The sequence below is a fragment of the Phoxinus phoxinus genome, assembly GCF_949152265.1.
Source record: "Phoxinus phoxinus genome assembly, chromosome: 24".
In the NCBI taxonomy this organism is placed as follows: domain Eukaryota; kingdom Metazoa; phylum Chordata; class Actinopteri; order Cypriniformes; family Leuciscidae; genus Phoxinus; species Phoxinus phoxinus.
The window spans coordinates 6670383-6684413 of NC_136899.1; the positions used below are offsets into that span (position 1 = coordinate 6670383).

A 14031-nucleotide genomic window follows, 5' to 3' on the forward strand; every position below is an offset into this window, starting at 1 on the left:
TGGTTTTACTTTCATTTAAAAACAATGGAATTTAGATAACATCCAGTTTATTAGCAGCAAAACGCATGGCGGGAATCACGCGATGTTCGACTTTGATTTGCACATTTTCCACTGCAGCCCCTACTTTCGTTTAGTTTTAAGGCGAGGCTTATTTGCGTCATCTTGCGAATGTACCAATCCCCAACCGAAGCGACAACACCGAAAGGTTCGCGCTTTTGCGCATGCGTCCCCAGAAGCTCGTGCGACGTGCGTGCAACTGGTGTGTAGCGACAGGAAGAGAGACGGGCCATCCGATCAACGCCGCGTTAACAACTGCCGAACCGAGCCGGACAAAACTCATCTGCGGTCTAAAGAGCACAATATGGCGCACGAGGCTGTCGGTCAGATGTCGATCAGTGAGTTTGATGATGATGGAGATGAAGATGCTGATGCATGTTGTCTGCAGTGTTGCGTCAGATTATGCACTCTATACCATACATGCTGTATTTTATTTAAATATAGGCTACTCCAGCACACTATAAAGTAGCTATATATTATGTAGGCTACTATATGTGTCCGAAGCCGAATACCATGTTCGGCAAGGAAAGGACGTGTAGCCTAGGAGCCACTAAAGGGAATACGAGATGGGAGTAAAACTATATATTTCAGTGCGATCTCGCAATTATAGTTGGGTAATGGTAATAATACTGTATATAATTTGCGGGCATCAGAGAACCGCTATTAGAAAGCGGAGTATTGAAATCGCTTTTGAATGCGAATTTTGAACTCTCTTTTTACTTTCACTTTCGAGATTCGCTTATCATTACCCCGTGTAGGGAGCGGCAAGATTAGATAATAGGCTTGTTTGAGATGAGCAAAATCTGCGCAGAACCGATCACCGGTGATCACCGCGAGATGCATGCCGGTTAGAAATGTGTCCGACTGCGTTCCGCCTGGCTCTGATGTCATGCTGACGTATGTCAAAAATCTCTCGCGAGCGCAAGGCACACCTTTCGGATTCTGCAGTTGCGCGCAGTTGCTCTCCACCGACTGCGCGGATCAAAAGCATGATGGGAAACGACTTGCTGACGACACAGCTTAATGATCATTGGTTTAAACAACCATGATGTAATGTTCTCTTTTAAAATGTTTGATATTAAAACTCTGATATCATGTTTTATGTGTATAAATGATCTGTGAATATTCCCAAACTCTCTGACAGTGCGATCTCTATATGGATTATGTGATTATGTAATTAATATATATATATATAAACACATGTATTAAAGAAAGAAAAAAAAGATTGATAAACACGTATTTGGAATGGGATTATATAGCCTAACAAGTGATTTGGGTGTCTTGTTCATTATATTTATTTTCATATTTAAGCAACAGAACTTAAATTACATCCAGTTTATTAGCAACACTGTGCACAAGCGTGAATCCCGTGAATCCCGCGATATCCATCTTTGATCTCACAGGTGTCAGATCCACTGTGAGAAGAGAGAACTGTCCGTCTTGCCTGCACTTTTTTCACTCCTCCCCTCACTGCAGCCGCCTACTCTCGCATACAATTCAGGCGAGGCAAGGCGCATCTCAAACAAGCCTATTATTCATTAGTGGCGATCGGGATCTGACAATCATTCACCATTGTCCAGTCTGCCAAATCTCGTCATCTCTTCAAAATACAGTAAAAACTGTAATATTGTGAAATTTTATTACAATTCAAAGTAGTGGTTTTATTTTATATTAAATGCTGTAAAAATACAGTAATAAACCGTTATATTGTGAATTTTACAAATCAAACTAATATAAATATGAATGTATTACAAAAATTAAATGTATTCATTTATGTAGAGGGGTGCAGATATGTCACTTTGTTGGCCAATAGGTAGTTCGCATCACACTGGATTTAGGCTTAGGATTTTAGGCTCAAAAGTTAATATTAGCACAATTAAAAAAAATTATTACAACAATAGGTATAAAAACAATTCTTTATTTTACAGAAATATTGTGATTTAAATAATTGATTATTATAACAATATAATAGGGCTGTAACGATTCGCGATTAATCGTTACAGCCCTAGAATATAAACATGAATAAAATAAATCAAATCAAAATCAAATACCAACAACATAAAACAAGCTCATTTGCACTTTCTTGAAATATATAATTTTTCTTCTTAAAAAGGCCATAATAGCTGTTTAGCCCTAATGATTTTTGAAACCGAATTGATGGTAAATAAGTAGCTTGTGAGTATCAATATATATATTAGTACTGCAAAATCGATGTGTCCATCCCTACCTAGTGCCCTCAGTGGCACACTAAAGCTACAGACGTTGAAGAACCTTTTACAGCAGTAAAGTCTGCTGTGAATCTGCTTGCAAACTGGTGCAATGTTAAATCTGCTGTTGTTTGGTCCTGCAGAAGAACTGTACGTGTCTGATAAACATGGCAGTGATGATGGAGATGGATCCGAGCAGAAACCCTTTAAAACTCCACTCAAGGTGCTGTGAGCTTTCTCTGCATTGATATATGATGCCATTTTCTGTGTTTTGTTTCATACTTTCTCGTTCATTTTTCCTACATGTTTTCAGGCACTGTTGTTTGTGGGAAAAGAACCTTTTCCAGTGATCTATGTGGATTCGCAGAAGGAAGGAGAGGTGTGTAAACCTGCAGTTAATAAGTAACTAACTAACTAACTGTAACACAAATAAGTATTTAAACAAAGTAATATTGATTTAACAGATCAGTTCCCAACATACACCTACACTCTGCCCAGCAAAAAGAAAGAAAGAAAAGAAAAGCAACTCATAAGCCTCATGCATTGATTTCTTTTTTTTTTCAATCTCAGAAAGCATTTTAAAAAATGAAACCAGATAACAATGATGATTCAAAAAAAAAAAAATTTGTTTTATGTGATAAATATATACATGTCGTGTATATGTGTATATATATCTGCAACATCACACTGGTAGCTGTGCGATATGGTTGTTTATCAGCATGGCTACGAGTGTGATATTGAGTTTATACAACAGTTTGACAGCACAAGTTTGTAAATGCGTAAGAAACGACAACCGAGTGTCTTTAAAACCCCTTTTTGTGCAGAACTACTTCCAAATTGACAGTTTTACAGTTGTGACCAAGCCTCCATTACTTATTCTAAAATGTCACCTTAAAACTAGTAACGAAGGAATTTTGAGTCGCTCCAGTGAAGCTCATTGTATTTTGTACCTATTCTGAGGATGTCCACAATATTATATTCATTATAAAAACAATCAGTTTCAACATCCGCTGAGGAAAGCAATATCTTTGTATTTGTCCTTTTAATGGTTGGATTTCCCATGACCGCTAAAACAACTTCCTTTGTTTAAATTCAGTCCCTTTCAATTTAGAAGTCTTTCTTTGTTGCCATCTAATGGTGTAATAATGTCACTTTCACAGAAGTCCATATCACTACCACTAATGGACAATTTCTCAATATCAAATACAGCATATCATTTATGTAAAAGTAATATTTATTGAACAACATATTTAAATGAACAACAATGGACATTTTAAAAGACAATAGGAAATAAAGTATACACAAGTATACAATTCAGTCAAGCATGCAAAAGCAGTGCTCTAGTACAATATTTAATTTAATTATAGCCTAAATCTAAAATTATTAAAGTTAACAGCCCTTAACCCAATTTCATTTGCCCAGGAACAAGTAATGTATTAATAAGAGCAAAGATTGCCCCTTTCATACACCCAGAATAAATGATATCTCATGTTTAACCACTGTGAAAAAAGTGAAGGGGGTCTGAATACTTTCTGAATGCACTGTGTATATAGTCTATAGATAGTATTTTGAAATAAAAAATAAGGAAAGGTTATTTTAGCAATAAAGTTTCTGTTTTGATAAGACATTTTAACAAGAGGAAAGAAACTAAAATGAATATTAAGTCTTACATTGTCACATGTGCATTTTTGTTGTCATTTGCTGCATTCAAAATGAGTGTATATTTAATTCATACTTAAATAAATTGGCAAAGTTTTGTAGGAATAGCAATTAACCTGTAACTTCTTGCTCTTAATAGTTTGACATTATGGTGTGTTTGTGTTGTCAGCGTTGGGCCGTCATCTCTAAGACTCAAATGAAGAGCACAAAGAAGCTCTTTGATCGAGACCAAATGAAGGGTGACAAAAAAGACAAGAAGGAGGTACCTGGAACATTCTGTGATTATAGACCAATAATTCCTGTTGCATGTATCATGTTTTTTTTGTGTTTTTTACATCTGCCTGTTTGATGTCATGATTGACAGACTGAAGATGCTGAACGCAGAGAGAAGAATCTGGAAGAAGCTAAAAAGATCACCATCGAGAATGACCCCAGCCTTCCTGAACCCCAAACCGTGAGTGTCCGAGTGTTTTCTGCATACTTACAGAATGTAATATTGATTATATAATAGCTCTGATTTACAGTCTGGGGTGGTTTTAGGGGCAGTGATGGGTGTAATTAATAATCAGATGCAAGTTTGCATCTCTGTAAACTTTACATTTGAGTTTACATTTCACAATTGTCTCTATTACTGCATCGATGCAAAATCGTCCACATCGCGATGCATCGTAGAAACGATTATTTCGACAGCACTAATTTTAACGTATGCAGTGAAGTCGATATGGAAGTGAAAGTCTGCTTTATCGAGATTTTCTGGTTTGTTTTCTGTCACTCTCAGGTGAAGATTGTTAAACTGGAGCCGCTCAGAGAAAAAAGGGTGAAGGTGTTCGGTTGGGTCCATCGGTTACGCAGACAAGGTGAGCTGATTTGGTGTGTTTGTTCATTCAGAATCGATTCTGTCTTTCTCAGCTGTCTGATTGAGGGACTTCTGTCTGAATCTCCTGCTTTGATTCACATATTCACATAAAGCTCAGATTCAACGAAAATACTCAGTATACTTCCAATTAAAATGTATTTGCTAATGTTTTCTCAGGAAAGAACCTTCTGTTTATTGTGCTACGTGACGGAACGGGTTTCCTGCAGTGTGTTCTCACGGACAAACTGGTACTGTGTGTGTTTTGTGTCATTATAAATGCGTAAATAAATCCTATTTACTCTATTAAGGCTAGACGATACCCTAAATGAAAGAAAATAAAGCAAAAATTACATAAAATAAAATTATTATATTTATTATATAGTGTACATTAGCGGTCAAAATGTTGGGTTTGGTAATCTTTGTGAAATACATTGTAGAATGTAATTTATTTCTGTGGTGCACAGCTGAATTTTCAGCATAATTACTCCAGTCTTTAGTGTCACATGTCTCTTTAGAAATTACTCTAATATGCTGATTTTTTAGAATTGTAACGATATTTGATGCATGTTTTAAATCATGCCAGCAACAAGAAAAATCACGTAAGCATGCATGAAACATGCTAGAAACATACTGATGTGGTAAAACATGATAGCAACGTGTGATGTTAAACTTGCTAGCAAAATGATCAAATATGTTAGCAATTTAACCAAGTCGTGTTATAACATGTTAGCAGTGTGTTAATTCATGTTAAAAACAAGCAATTCGTTAAATCATGTTAAAACATGGTAGCAGTTTGCTAAACCATTAACAATGTGTTCAAATATACCAGCAACTTGCTAAAACATTTTAGCAATATGCTAGAACAAAGCATTTTATTGACTTTGAGGCTTTGTCAAACCAACATCAACTTTGTTCACAAACTTTACTCATCTTGTAGGAATTTGTATTTGTTCTGAAATGGGTTGTTAATATTAATTTATCAACAGCTTTGATGATATTGAATGTAAGAGTTGAAATGCAGTAAAAGTCTAGTTCGGATAGTCTCTGAGATGATGGATGTGTGTGTTGTGTGCAGTGTCAGTGTTATAATGGACTGGTGTTGTCTACGGAGAGTACCGTCGCTCTGTACGGAACTGTGAAACCTGTTCCTGAGGGCAAACAGGTGAGAAATTACCCAGATTAATTAACATCGGTGTTGGGGAAGTTACTCGGGAACTGTATCGCTACAAGCTAGCTACCTTTCTGAAAAAGTAGTTAGCTACACTACAAGTTACAAGTTTGGGTTCGTCCTTCATGCAGCTCATGTTTTTTTTTGTGTGTGTGTGTGTGTGTGTGTGTGTGTGTTTTTTTTTTTGCAAGGCTCCGGGCGGCCATGAGCTGCACTGTGATTTCTGGGAGCTGATCGGTCTGGCTCCAGCAGGAGGTGCTGATAACCTGATCAATGAAGAGTCTGACGTGGACGTCCAGCTGAACAACAGGCACATGATGATCCGCGGGGAAAGCATCTCCAAGATCCTGAAAGTCCGATCCACCGTCACGCAGTGTTTTCGGGATCATTTCTTCAGCCGCGGTTACTGCGAGGTCATTCCCGAAGCCATGCACATGCACACATTATGCACAGGCTCCTTGATAGTTCACCCCACAATGAAAATGATCCCAAAATTGACTTCCTTCTTTCAGCTAAACACAATCAGAGTTGTATTAAATAATATCCTGGCTCTTCCCAGCTTCAAAATGGTTTTTGAAGCTCGAAAAAGTGCATCTATTCATCATAAAAGTAATCCATACGACTCCAGTGGGTTAATGAATGCCTTCTGAAGCCAAGCGATGGGTTTCTGTAAGAAAAATATCTATATTTAAAAATGTATAAACTATAATCTCTGGCTTCTGGCAACAGCCGTACACGCGTTTACAAGAGAGTCAAGTTCCAGCAGAAGGGTGACCTCTGACCTCAAGTCTTATAAAGTCTTTTTTTAAGTCCTAATTTTGGGGCATAGACCACAAAATGACATTTCCAACATAATTTGTTATAAATCTTGAATACTCTGGAGTACAGATTTAAGAGAGGTGTGTTTGTTGTGGTCCTCAGATAACTCCGCCCACTCTGGTGCAGACGCAGGTGGAGGGCGGCTCCACCCTCTTTAGTCTGGATTACTTCGGTGAGAACGCGTACCTGACGCAGTCTTCTCAGCTCTACCTGGAGACCTGCATCCCTGCGCTGGGTGACACCTTCTGCATCGCCCAGTCGTACCGCGCCGAGCAGTCGCGCACCCGCAGGCACCTGTCCGAGTGAGTCTGGAGCCGTTTACTGAAACAGACAGAAGCGGGGCAGAGTAATGGAGTTTGGGATGATTATGCATTTTTGTTTTAGAAAGAAACCTCTTCTGGTCACCAAGGCTGCATTTATTTGATCTAAAATACAGTAAAAATTGTGAAATGTTATTAGCTGTTTTCTATGTTAATATGTTTAAAATGTAATTAGAGATACACCGATTGGAATCGGACGGTTTTTCACATGATCGGCCCGGAATGGTGACCGGCCGGTCAGTCTCATCCATTCTGTCGTCAGCAGCACAAGCAATAACGTACGGAGCCGTGCACATGACATGCTGCATGAAAAAACTCCCTCAATTTACTAACTCATATGCAAAATATTTGCTTGTTTGTATGATGAATAGTTTTACAACGCACATACTGTAGTAAACATGGACATTCAAATGCATGTGTGATGCACGAGAACAACACGAGAGTGAGTAAATGGACAAAGAATTACAATTTTTGGATGAACTCTAACTTTAAAGTTAGGCAATAGTCATTTTGACACACTTTGCGATTAGACCTGTGTTTGCATTGATCATCTGAAGTGCATGCGTGTTGGATCGGCGCTCCTCAAAGTGAAAGCGCGAACATTTAAATCACCATATCGCATTTGTTTTTAGCAGTATGATTATTCAAAGCATTTTAGATGGTTTATTCTCATCATTGCATTATTAGTCACCCCTAATTTAGTCTATAGAGTTGTAATCAAAATTATTTTTTGTTTCATATTTTATTTTAGTCCCCATAAACCTTAAAAAGCAACACATGTGTGTGTTCTCAGGTACACCCACATTGAGGCTGAGTGTCCCTTCATGACTTATGAAGACCTTCTGAACCGGTTGGAGGATCTGGTGTGTGACGTGGTCGACAGGGTTCTAAAGTCTCCTGCTGCGCAACTGCTCTATGACATCAACCCCGTACGACCCCGACCTCACACAACGCCATTATATGTGTCTGAGTATCAGTAAAATATTATACAGAGGTTCTGGAAACTAGGAAACTTCAATTTATGTTACTCAGGCCTGTAAAATTCATGAAATTGATACATTTTAAAAAGGCATTGTGAATATTCTTTTAGATATTTGTAAAATATGGATCTTAAAATGTCAAAAGTATGGAGACTCTGGAATCTGTAAATTACATCTATTTTTTATTTTTATTTCCTCTTGCAGGATTTCAAGCCTCCCAAACGTCCGTTCAAGAGGATGAACTACCCCGACGCCATTGTGTGGCTGAAAGAGCACAACATCAAGAAGGATGATGGGACATTTTATGAGTTTGGAGAGGTTTGTTTTGATGAGTCTCATACATTGTTGCTCAACTACAAAGAAAAGAAGGCTGAAACACTTGAATTATAATGATATTTGACTATTTGTGTAATTTCTACAGGACATCCCAGAAGCCCCTGAGCGCCTGATGACCGACACCATTAATGAGACCATCCTGCTGTGTCGATTCCCGGCTGAGATCAAATCCTTCTACATGCAGCGCTGCCCTGAGGACCGTCGCCTCACTGAATCGGTCAGGACCAGACTCATTAACCTGTCATAACCAGCGCAAAACCAAAAAATCCAGAAACAAATTATGTTTCCTGTCTACACCAAAGCCATTGCATTCAGTGAGATTTCACTGTGGGCGGAGTTACCAGCCAGGCACAAAATGAGGCGGAGCTGATACTGATCAGACACTGGCTGAAACAAAACGTTTTACAAGCAACGTATTTTAAGTAATCATAATTCGAAAGCTTAAACACTCAAAATTCATTATGTGAAAAACATTTTGAAATTGGACATTGCGTTACCATGGAAATTGTACTTTAATCCCATTTGGTTAGACGTACGGCTAAGATTTTCTTGCAAATCTAGCAATTTTCAAGTCTATTTTTGTAAAATATTCAAATGTTAAAGTGCCGCTCTTATGCTTTTTTTGCATATTATTCCTTTTTAATGCAGTGTGTAATAGGGCTGCAACTAACGATTATTTTTGATTTAGAATCGATTAGTTGGCTTATTTTATGATTAATCAGATTAAAGGCCAAATTATTATTATTTTTGACAAATACTTACAGAATTTTTGACTGATGTGTCAGTGCTATGAAAACATACATAGTGAATATATCGACCCTTGCAAAAATTAACCATGGTTTTACAACGAATAAATAATAATAATAATAAACAAATAAATAAATAAAACAGGGTTGTTGTAGTTATTCCATGGTAACCACAAATTAATCATGCATTAATTATGGTATTTGTGTGGTTAATCAAATGGTAATCAATAAACCAATAAACTTGGTTTTACTATAATAATGGTGGGGTTTAGAGAGACTGAATCTTTAAGCAAACTATTTCGGACACCGTGAGAAAACAGTTGATGCTGCAGTGGATATTATTTTATGACAAAATTTGTGTTTTTTCGACCTTGAATGCATGTAAACCTGTTGTTGGAGAGACAGCTTTTCGTAAATGAGTCTGTAGGAGAGCAGTATTCAGCAGAATTGTGTTGTTCATGGCTGATGTGTTTGTGTTTATGTCAGGTGGATGTGCTGATGCCCAACGTCGGGGAGATCGTGGGAGGCTCCATGCGTATCTGGGACTCTGAGGAACTCCTGGAAGGGTATAAGAGAGAGCAAATCGACCCCACTCCCTACTACTGGTACACTGACCAGGTAACAGCCTTCTGCCAGCAGTTCATGTAGACAAGAGGCCTCCGCAAACTTGGAAAGATTAAAATGATCTAAAATAATACACAATTATTTAAAAATAGACAAAGCAAACATTAAAACGAGCAACTTCAGAACAAAAAATATATATATTTCTCATCATTTACAGCAGTTGTCAACAATAAAATATTTAATCAAGTCAAGTTGAAATTGTGAGTGGGGCTGGGGGGTGGAATGTGAAAAAGAATGTGAAATCATTTTAATTTACATGCAGCAGTATAATATGTAATAATAAACAGCAATATTTGCCTGTATATAAAATATTTTAATATATGAGTGACATTTTTTGTCAGATTTATTTATCACAATAGTGCAATTGAACTTGACAAATGCCACCAATATATATATTATATGTATATATGAATATTCAATGTATCAGCCAGCCCCTTTCTGATACCACATTTATTGAAATATTCACCTCTAAGTGTGTAACATTGTGTGTTGCAGAGAAAGTTCGGCACGTGTCCTCACGGTGGATACGGTCTGGGACTGGAGCGGTTCCTCACCTGGCTCCTGAACCGCCACCACATCCGTGACGTCTGCCTGTATCCACGCTTCATTCAGCGCTGCCGGCCTTAAGCGCGTGCACACACACTGCAAGGAAATCACATCACTCACATTTCTTGCTGGAGACCATATATAAATATATATATTTCTAACGTTTAAAGATCTAATCAAAAGATGGTTTGAAAGATGATTCAGTGGTGCATTATATTACTGTCTGTAAAAGTTATCTGCACTGCTATTTACTTAAATACACATTACCGGTAATTTTTTTAAATAGATAACAAATACAGAATGACAGTATATTAAGCAAAAAATAATAATAACATGCCTTTTGAAATGATTTAAGATTTTCATTAACTTTCTTATTAGAAAAATCAGATACATATAGAGTTTTAAGACTTTAATAAAAAAAGTTAAAGAAAGGCTTACTCTTGCTAAATTTACTTTGTGTATAAATTAATCAATTAATGGGTCCATGTTATATTATATCTTCATAATGATCTTCAGATATAAGAAATTATGAGGATTTTAATGTGGTATTAAGTGTTTTGATCTCATATTTGCAAGAAATTGATAGTTGAGGCAGTGAAACAATCATTTTGATAATAATGTGGCCAAATATTCTTACCTAAACATTCTTCAAACAAGGATAGAGATTTTATATTAATGACAAACTGACAACAATAAAAAAACCTCTTATAAGAATGAATTGTCATGATTTCCCCTTCTTTAGCCCTGTCTTATGTAACGGTATATACCGGTACAATTACATTTACCTGTGTGTGTGTGTGTGTATATAACCCTTGCCAATTACTACTTTTAGTAATGATATATATATACATACATACATCTCATTACTAAAAGTAAAAAAAATTATAAAAAACTTTGCAACAAATATGCCTACAGGGAAAAAAAATAAAATTCTTAAATATATGTAGGACTAAAAGTAGGTGAATTCAGGTTGATTGGGACACTTTTTGCCATTGAGATGACTGGACAAAAAAAGAGTCCCAGTCAAACTAAATACATGTCACACTCACACACACACACACACCGTTTGGACTTTGCTCAGTTTCCCCTTAGTTTTTTGCCATGGTGGTTAATTGTTTTATTCATTATTTAGTTCAGCTGTGTGCACCTTATTATCACCAGTACTGAAGTTCTCCCTGTTTCTGTTCAGTTTGTCCTGCCATATTAATGCATTGTTGATCTTTAACCTGTGGTTATTGTTACCTGAGAGTTATATTAAAGACATTTGATTCTTCATCTTTGTCTTTAGGCTACTACAAACCGTGAGAAGTTATTTTGACCTAAACGTCTCTCCGCATTAGAGAACCTTTCAATAAACAACTTTCTAGCTTTCCATAACAGAAACATGGCTCTTGGTCAAACATATCAGAGATGATTACAGTAAAAAAATACATAATGATTCAGTGCAAAGTGATTTCACACAGGAGGAATGCTACCCTCATATCAGGCTGGAGGAGAATGCTATAGAACCCTTGCCAGAGATTCACTTCCCTTTATAAACTATTGATCCAGCCATTACATTCAGGCCTTTAGCTCCAAATCCCACCACACACCAGATCTGGCACCAGTAAAGCCAAGTCAGTAAATCTAGCACAGGTGATTGTTTTGGTTATTTACTGATGAGATACAGGTTGGAACATGTATTTAACCATGTTATGAAATTGTAAATTAGTAGTTTCTGCTAAAGACTTTTGTAAAACAAACAAAGCTAGCTGAGCAAAAGTTAAAATAAGTTAAAACAGATATATGCAGGAAAGGGGAATAGAATTTGGATTTAAATCGAGGCTGTGTATAATCGTAAAAATATAATATCAATAATTCTAAATATTTGTCGTTATTATGATTATTTTAAAGGGCACCTATTATGGAATTTTGAAATGTACCTTTCATGTAGTGTGTAACATAGATCTAAGTGAACAAAAACATCCTGCAAAGTTTGAAATATGAAAGTGCACCGTATATAAAGTTATTGTCTTTCAAAAGTGAGAGTCGACTCTGAGTCATTTTTATGAATCGTTAGAAGACCGAAGCTTTTTCTCTGACTAGATGACGTCAACTTGTGAAGTTATTAGAATACGATACGCCCACTTATTGCGCTCCAAGGCCAGCAGGAAAAAACGTCATGGCGACGAGACGCTGTGTTCTGAAGTGCGGCTCAAAAGCAAACTTTTTTCATCTGCCCGAGGAGGAGCATTTGAAGACTAAGTGGCTACAATTCATATATACAACTATACCACAGAAGTATAGTCCGAGCCTTGTGCTTTGTTCGCGTCATTTTGAAGATGATTGCTTTTTAAATGCACTCAAACTTGGATTCGCGAGCCGGCTGATATTGAAGGAAGGTTCAGGTCCAAGTGTATTTGCATCAGCTTCCTCCTCCGTATCACAACCTGTAAGTGTTATTAATAATTGTTGCTTTTATGTTTTATGTAGCATGCTTAATAATTATTTTGTTTGTTGTGTAAGCAGCGTTTAGCTTCTAGGTCTTCAATGACAATTGTATTGAGATATGTGAAGTGTTTGTCGTGGTTTTCGGAGTTGTCTAAAGAATAGAATAATACCTCGTAGTAACGTAACTGCATTTTTTTTTTTTTTTTTTTTTGTAAAAACGTTATGTTTATGCATCGGGCTAACGCAAACAAAGACTGATTGTGCTTTTACAATATGAACTCTGGGCTATGCTCGCTAACATAACATTAAATTCTTCATCTTATTTTTAGTTTTTTACTACAAACTAAAGCAGTGTACTATAATCATTATTATAACAAAATTGACTTGATAAAAGCATCATTGTACTCCGTGTTAAACAATAAGTATTATCTCTGTAAACACTGCTGGGTCATCTGACCAATCAACGCAGATTAGCGTCGCGCAAAGGAGGGGTTTGGAAAAACGAGTCGTTGAACGAATCATTTGGGAGTCGGTGAGCAAATCAGGTAAAAATAAATGCATATTATACGACAACAAAAGTGTTTTTTGTCATTGCATGCATGTAAAACTGTTGTTGGGGACTCCCAAAACAATATTAGGAACATTTTAAATGTCATAATAGGTGCCCTTTAAAGGTTTTTAGTCGGTCACCGCGACCGATGCACGGGAAGGGCAAGATTGTCAGCATTTAAGCCGGTTTTCCGATAGATTAATTGAGTTGATTTAGATTGATTAAAACTCGTGAATAATTTGAATTGATAAAACTGTTACGTTTTAAAAATAGGCTTGTGGTCAGCTAGGAGTTTTTTGAACGGTTCTTTTGAAGGAATCAACTTTTTTTAAGACGTTCACTCGTCGCCACCTGCTGGCTTAAAGGGATAGTTCACTCAAAAATAAAAATTCTATCATCATTTACTCCCCCTCAGGTCATTCTAATCCGGTATACGTTTCTTTGTTTTGCTAAACACTAAGATATTTTGAAGAATGTTTGTAACCAAATGGTTGAGGCGTACCATTGACTTCCATATGGAGAAAGAAAAGAAAAAAAAACTATGGAACTCAATGTTGCCCCACAACTGTTAGGGTACATTCTTCAAAATATCATCTTTTGTGTTCAGCTTAAGAAAAAAATCCATACAAGTTTGGAACAACTTGAGGGTGAGTAAATTATCACATAATTTTAATTTTTGGGTGAGCTATCCCTTTAACGGTGCAAGTCTTCAGATAAACAGTCAAAAGATTCA

The 14031-nt window shown here is 36.7% G+C and overlaps 1 protein-coding gene across 1 annotated transcript; it reads left to right on the forward strand.

Moving 5' to 3' along the window:
- The first annotated feature begins 202 nt into the window (after window positions 1-202).
- LOC306992567 (asparagine--tRNA ligase, cytoplasmic-like) lies at window positions 203-11591 on the forward strand. The gene is made up of 15 exons (XM_079601619.1): window positions 203-395; window positions 2408-2487; window positions 2578-2643; window positions 4093-4185; window positions 4288-4377; window positions 4702-4780; window positions 4957-5027; window positions 5855-5941; window positions 6139-6360; window positions 6869-7068; window positions 7880-8015; window positions 8271-8384; window positions 8488-8619; window positions 9635-9766; window positions 10268-11591. Exons 1-15 carry the CDS (start codon window positions 362-364, stop codon window positions 10397-10399), a joined length of 1668 nt encoding a protein of 555 aa, XP_079457745.1. The 5' UTR covers window positions 203-361; the 3' UTR covers window positions 10400-11591.
- Window positions 11592-14031: the final 2440 nt, after the last annotated feature.